General features: G+C 33.5%; 1 protein-coding gene across 1 annotated transcript; it reads right to left on the bottom strand.

Annotated features, from left to right (window-relative positions):
* Positions 1-383: 383 nt before the first annotated feature.
* LOC108336645 (putative tRNA pseudouridine synthase) lies at positions 384-7,088 on the bottom strand. Its single transcript, XM_052879892.1, has 9 exons — positions 6,726-7,088; positions 6,607-6,642; positions 6,157-6,269; positions 5,895-6,043; positions 5,096-5,240; positions 3,722-4,144; positions 2,863-3,301; positions 2,563-2,619; positions 384-571 (listed from the first exon to the last, which is right to left on the bottom strand). The coding sequence occupies exons 1-8, from the start codon at positions 6,976-6,978 to the stop codon at positions 2,615-2,617; spliced, it is 1,563 nt and encodes a 520-aa protein (XP_052735852.1). The 5' UTR covers positions 6,979-7,088; the 3' UTR covers positions 384-571; positions 2,563-2,614.
* Between the last annotated feature and the right edge of the window lie 757 nt (positions 7,089-7,845).

Raw genomic sequence — 7,845 nt, 5'->3', positions numbered from 1 at the left:
ACTGAAGACTGAATGACAACAATAAATAAGTTCAAAGTGGGTGAAAAAAGGGACAAAAATAGAAGAAAAGCTTAAACACTAAACTGCAGAATTTAAAATTTAAAAAGTTAAATCTGACGTAGTGATAGAGTTAGTTTGAATTGAAAATGATAAATACAATAATTGAACAAGAACACAAGTTGCAATTAATTAGGTTGAAATTCACAATTTTTAATTACTTTGAGCTGCTGTGATTATCAAGTCAAGTCATCCAAGCCATCCAGGCACACCAGAAATTATATACATACCTATAGATACATACATAATATATATATATATATATATATATATATATATATATATATATATATATATATATATATATATATATATATATAATGTGCTGCCATTTGGGTGTTGTCTTCATTCATTTTCACATCCTCACGAAAACGCAAACATGAAAATTTTGTGGTTTCTCCAATGTCTGTTCTGCATGGCTATGCTTCTCATCAATCCCTCTGTTGCTCCCAAGTAACTACTTTTCTCAACAACCCTTCTCTCAATCAAGTAACTCTTCATTTGGTTTATGAATCTGAGACATTGTCATAATACTTTTTAAATAAAATAACTGTCTTTGAAATATATAATTTATTATTGCTGTAGTTACTACCATTATTATATACAATCTCCCACAGATATAACTGTAGGAAACTATTCTGATTGCAGATTTCAATTTCAGATATCTATTTGATATTTTTCTAAACTCAGAGATTAATATGACAATATATCACAGATTCAGAAACTAAAAATAGGGTTTACTCTTTATCAAATCCTAAAAGTATTAAAAACAAACTTTTATATATAATTTTGTTTAACCATAATAACTAAGTTCATGGTTGTAATGAGATGGGTTATTGTTTTGTAACAGTGCACCAGCTCCTCCTTCAAGTGGTGACTTGACGGTACCAGAAACACCCCCTCGACTGCAACACAAGGTCTCTGGTTCACGCCCATGAAGAATTTCTAGACAAGCTTATATATATAAAGTTTGGTTCTTCTATATGTAGTACTATCTCTTTTCTTCTTAACCTTTTTCTTCACCAGAAATAAGCATAGACTACCGTGTCTTTAGCTATATATGTATAAAAAAGTTTGATCTTTCTTGTTGCGTGTGTAATAATAATACCTCTGTTAATTACCTACTGGTGCTATCAGTAAATATTGAAAATCCATGGGTTTGAAACAGAATAAAAACTATATTTTAGTACAAGAATATTAGTTCTAAGTAATAACTAAACTTACCTTCAAGAATTGTATGAGTAGTACTAATTTACTGTTAGATTCTTTACGAAGTTAATGGTACAGAGAGATCTTGTTTCCATGCTAGTTTGGGATATAAAACATGCTCCATGGATGATAGGTACGCACCAATCAACAAGCCAAATAGTTTCTTTTAAGTAGGAATGGTTTTATTTTCAAAAATTTTCTAAGTTTCTGTTTCCTCTAGTTTACCTGTCCTACGATGACAGCAGGAGAAAATAAAAGAAATATCAGTTCCTTGCTTCTTATCTACTGACTGACCTACAATTATCTACACAAATTAAATAAATTTATGAATTTTTGGTTCCAACAGTTCACAACATTCCTTGGAAAAGGATGAACTCTTTGTTTGGTGAAGGAGAGAGGCAAGAAACTGGTGAAAAATAAAAATGTAAGTTTGTTTGAATTCAATAAAAGATAAAGTCAAATTATAGTGTATAAGTGCATGCAAACTTCATTTTACAAATCAATTTTATAAAATTGAGTTAGATTTAAATTTTACTTTATTAAGAGTTTGATTAAGAAAAATGAGTTGACAAATAAACAAGTGTAAGATCCACAATTTATTTATCCTTTTTTTTTCGTCTATCTCTTTTCACTTAATATTTTGTTCAATATTTTTCTTTAACTGTTTTTTATTTTCTTTCTATTTTTTACTTTGATTCACATCTTCGATTTCTATCCATCCATTCACAAAGTGGACCCTTTTAGTATGATGATTCAATTCTACCAGTTATGTTTATGAATACTAGTAATTTAGTAGGTACATAATAGTTTATCTAAATAAATCATTCCATTGAGACAAAGTAACTATGTAATCATTCAATAATATGAAATGAACTACTGAAAGTGTAGGTCGACTTGACAAGTTTTCTCAAGTTTAAATTTTAGATATACAATCATATTAAATCTTAAAAGAGAATTTTGTAGTTCCCAGTGATTGTACCAGTGTCGGATAGAATTGTCTTCAATAAAAAATAGTTGTGGTCTCTACCAAAAGAAGCTTGTAATATGAAATTTTAGCTATATGATCTTAAAAAAACAAATTAACCTAATGGACTGATTTTATGTTGAATAGAACGTAAGAAAATTCTGCTATAACCAATAGAAACGAGTTATTGCCTCCTTTTCTTTGCAATTTTCACGAAACCTATCCGATTACATCCTCATTTTACCTTATTTTAATGATTCAAATTACACATATCTCTTATAGTCGGTGCATGTAACATATGGTGGAAACTGGAAAGTTGGAATAAGCCATACCTTTCTTGAGAACGATGGAGTGGTGCATTGACTTGGCTTGTGAGTCGTCCATTTAGCCTTTCATTTCATGCCATTGAAATAGAAAAGGAAACTAGTTAGCATTTAGCAATTGAAAACAAAACTTCATTATCTAGACAGCTTTGCATGTAGCTGTGTTCAACTGACTTGACTAACTGCGGCATGATTTTCATTCCCTACACTACATGTTATATGATCAAGCAAGAAGAACAAGACAAAAAAAATGCAGTTGGCCCACAAAGCAGAACAGATAAAATGTGCCTACAACTAGGACTGGTATACCATGATTCAACATGTCTACATGCACTGTGTCGGATGCTGATTTTAGCCTGAAATTTTCCTTCCAAGTCTTCCAAGCCTTTCTGACTTCATCCAACTCACCATCTGGAATGCTTGAATAGTTTTCCAAATTCTCGACCCATTTTGCCCAAGGAGAGTTTGATGAGTCTAGGAACTTTGAAACTTCAGGCAACACAACACCAGTGTAGAACTCATCAACTGCTTTGAGAATTTGTTCTGATTCAACCATAGACACCATTTCTTGCCGTGTAAAGTTTCCAGCACTTGATCTCATTTTGAAAGCATTTCCCCTCAAAATCAGACCTTCCGGTGGAGCAAGTGGGAGGACAATCCGAGAAAACTTGTTGAGTGACAACAGAACGATATCTTTTGGAATTAACTTGCGCTTTACAGCCACCGCAGTCCCAACCATCTTGCGTATCTGATTACTCATCCAGTTAGTGTGATTGTGTGATTAAGGTTAATGCAAAACAGGTCATCGGAACCAACCAAGAAGTGCATAAAGCTATATTTTATTATTTGAATAGAAAAGCGCCCAAAGTATAGCCCTTTACAGTGTTTAGATCCCCAATGTAGAACAGATCATCAGAATACTAAATATTTCAAGAGAACAATGTATAAATGCAGCAAATACACTGCAGTGTCCTGTTAAGAAACCCCAGTGTTGAAGTCATAAAGGACCACTAGTCAAATTCCAAGAATGAAGAGACAAGTCATTTGAATTATGTCCTATAGGCAAGCAAAAATTAAGGTTATGAATGGTCATAAAGGACCACTAGTTATGTAATTAAGCTTTAAATTAGCATTAAACTCTTACATGTCAGAATCAACAAAGACTTACTTGATGTAACATGAAGGAGTCCCCCCATATATGGATCTCTACATAATCATATCCCAGAGATGTTTCCAACTTCCCACAAGAACAACGAAAAACATTTCTGAAATGGGAAGCATTTAATCTATCTTTCTCATCTGGTTGGTGTAGCCATCTTGCACGAACTAGAACATTAGAATTTTGACTACTGAAGCCATTGGATTCACTAGACTCTGGAGGCTTGTGGCTCTCTTCCTTATCACTTAATGTGGTTGGAATGCCGCCCTCAAAATCATAATCATCACTGTCCTCACCCTCTGATTCACAACCTGATGCCAAACTAGATGATCCTAATCTGTCTGACATGACATCACTTCCAGATAATTGCCTTACTTGGTATTTTTTCCTGTACTTAGATCGAACAGTATAATTATGGAAAGGATGCTCTCCCTGAAATAATAACATCAACGAATACAAAAAGTAAATAAATACCTGATTTTAAACGTTAGAGCTAATTATAACAACTTTAAAAATCAATACCTTAGCCTCCCCTACTATATGACTTCTTTAATTGACAGTTAGTTATTAAAATTGATTTTTTTTTACACTTAGTTTTCACGTGTACCCCTTGAACTATTGAAATTATTACATGAGTATCCTGTGTTTTACAAATATTATACAGGTATCCCTCAGTTTCTTTAAAATATTACACATATATCTCCTTTCTTTTAAAACATATTACATGAGCATCCCCTATATTTTACAAAACTAACATACAATACCTCTGTCAAATATGGACCACAAATGTTTCTCACAAAACATTGTTGAAACAAATTGCATTACAAACTTTGAATATTGACACCATTGACACAGCCCAGAATTAAAATATCCCACTCAAAAACACCTACTACAAACAGAGAAAACAGATTATCCACAAAAAAAGTGGAGAGAAAACACAAGGTGCCCAATACTTCAAACTGCAAGGACATGGGTGTTTAATGAAGGAGATAATGACATTTTTTACATTGGAGGCTTCATTAAAAATCACGTGCAGATCACATGCTGTGAATTGTAAACAAGGTTAACATTGTTTGCAAGGGAGGGGTACAACTATAAAGGATGAGGTATAGTGGGGAAGATTTGTGTAAGCATGCAAGAGCTCAAACCATAGTATCATTATTATGTACATTGTATAAAAATCTTGTGGAAGAAAGCAGGTCGAGCAAGATGTTCAGTATTTGTAAACAAGAAATAAACTTAAACAACACATAAATTTAAAGAGCCGTAGAAAAATCTTTCATTAAGGAGCATGCCTAGAACAAACTGAGATGAAAACTAGAGAATTAATGTCAGGAAAAACCATTCGGCAACTACGCAAAATATAAATGAAAATGAATATACCTCGAAAACATTAAGTATGCTGTTGAACTCCGAAATATGAAAATCAATTTCATCCTTGCTAAAATGACTCTGGATTCCTATTATATCAGCAGGAAGGAGATAAGAGTATTTCCGCAAATTGCACTCCCTTCTAGGATCAAATCTCCTAAAAAACAAGCCAAAATCATGAAGCAATAAATACCAGTCAGATAGCAGTAACTGAAAATCAAGGAACACTTACAATTTGTGAGTCATCTGAAAAAACATAAGCCTTACCAATAGTCCAAAAAAAAATATTCTTTTTTCTTTCTGCATAATCCTACGGGTTAGTTCTATTCCCACTTAGTAGGGAAAGAGCTTTGGTTGCCGTTACAATTTTTCCACAGATGACAATTTAATCTGAACATATTAATACATAATTAAGCATACATGATTTGCATAATACTTGCATGGTTTGTGAAACAAATTGGGGCTTTGAATTTTCATACTGATTAGAAGCCGACATAGATTTGTCACATGTACTTACTACTATACAAATCACTTATCTTTACAGATCTTAGTTAAGTAGTCAATTCTAAATTAAGCTTGCTATATTAACATTATCAGTTTCCTAGTGGCAAATGTTAGCGTAGCATCCCTTATAAAATATCATTAAGAATGGACAAATAATGAGATGCAGGAAAAAAAAAATACTCATTTAATCTATCGAATGACAGGTACATATGCATACCAATCAATACACGAGAAGAGAAATTCAATTATGAAACAATCTTAAGAAATCAAGCATTACAATGTAAATATAATCAGCCAGATATCTTACTTGGTCGAAGGCAGAATGCTAAAAACTCTGATAGTGTAAGGAAGATAAGTGTTAATGCGGTTTGCTAGAGCAATGCCATAGTCATCACCTTTCCATGCATTCTCAGGGATTTCCATCTTAAAGGATATCATCGTTGCTAGAGAATGGACCTAAACAAGCACATCATACAAGTGGGAAAAAAAATGAAGATATGTAAAAACACAATAACAACAACCAAACCAATTCATAAAAGGAATAACAAGAACTTCAGAAGGTTACTCACTCCTTTATCAGTTCTGCTACTCCGGCCCCATTTCACTTTGTTTAAGTCTCCAAAATTACTATCACGCATGCCACCAGCAGTGAAAATCGCAGTTTCCAGTTCTTTCTCAATAGCTACATCATGTCAAAATTCTATACTTTAGCAACACTCCAATCATTCACACGGTCCAGGCTGATTAAGTGTATGCCGGCAGTCAGAGTTTGCTTTAAAGAATCAAACTATGTTCATTTGGAAACAGAACATAATAAATTCAAATGACAAACACACATTAGAATTTCCACAGCACCTATTATATCATATTCATAACACCACATGATTCCAAATTCCAAAAACACGTCCCCACATTATAGAACTAGACCCATCCTCATAATTTCAACTTTCAAACAAAAACTAATACTTTTGGAGATTTTCTACCATAACCAACAAGATAATAGAGAAAAATGGTCTTACTGGATAATGTGTGTTCATCCCGTTGAATCTGCAGGCCTGCAAATAACCCCCATGAAATCAAATTAGCGGAATTCAAAAAAAAAAATTGAAAGAAGAAATAAAAAGGGCTGGAGGACTACCTCTAAAATCTGTTCCAACATATCCAACTCTCATTACAACCTTTTTCTTGAGGAACGGTTCCCATTTCTGAGAAGGGGTTGGAAGAGAGTGAGCCGAAGAGCAGAAGCAGTTGAAGAGAGTCGGAGGCAAAAGCAGATATGGCAGCGAACAAGAAGGGAATAACATTGATACCAAAGTGGATATTTTGCTTTCTCTTACACGAGTTGGAATTGAAAGAACGTGAGGGGAAGAAGAAACACAGTTACTCATCATTTTCGAAACTTGCTTTCAACTCTATCTATCTGTTAAGCTCTGCAGTCCCAACATAAGATTCCTGCTGCGCTAAAATGTTCCTGGTACTCCAGAGCCAAATCCTGCAATTATCGTACTGTTTCTTTCACTCTATTTTAATTTTGTTTTAACTAATTAATTAGTAGGTGTATCAAGGAAATTTTTTAATTGGATTTGTAAATTTAAAAAAAAAAAAAACTATTAATTGCAATCATGCAACCTTGAGTCTCCTATTTTTAGTTGTATAAATTTGGTTCCTTTAATATTTCGTTTTAACTAATATATAATGGCCTAGCAAAAAATTCGTATTATTACGACGAATATTCAAATTTACATTAGTCATAGATTTACATTGAAATTTTGTCTTAAAGTTTTAAAAGTTCAAAATAGACATAAAAATTATAAATTAAAGTATTAAAGTGTAAAAAAAATTAGGTCTAAACCCTTTAGTTGTCCTCATTTGAGTCCTTAAAAGTGCTAATTTGAATCAATTGAGTTCCTGTCGTTAAATTTATTTAACGGGGTTAAGTTTGTGCACAGGTTAGAACGTTGACGTGGCCAGTTTTTGCCGCATCACTCATACTACCTCAGAGTCATCTTTTCCAACAGCACAAACCTAATTTCCCTAGTGTCGTCATCGTACAGTCGTTGTGAAGCTTTCAGTCTCGCCGTCACCACCTTGCTACGCCGCAACCGTGAAGCCATCGTGAGAATGCCAGTAGCGCCTTCGCTGCAATGTCACCTTCTTCACACATCCATCATCTCGTCGCGCCTCAATGTTGAAGAAGTTTAGTGGTCAACGGCAAGAGTTAGATCCAAAGACAAAGGCAAAGTTAGATCCAAAGACAA

The sequence above is a fragment of the Vigna angularis genome, chromosome 7, assembly GCF_016808095.1.
Source record: "Vigna angularis cultivar LongXiaoDou No.4 chromosome 7, ASM1680809v1, whole genome shotgun sequence".
Lineage (NCBI taxonomy): Eukaryota > Viridiplantae > Streptophyta > Magnoliopsida > Fabales > Fabaceae > Vigna > Vigna angularis.
This window is presented reverse-complemented; position numbering and strand designations above follow the sequence as displayed.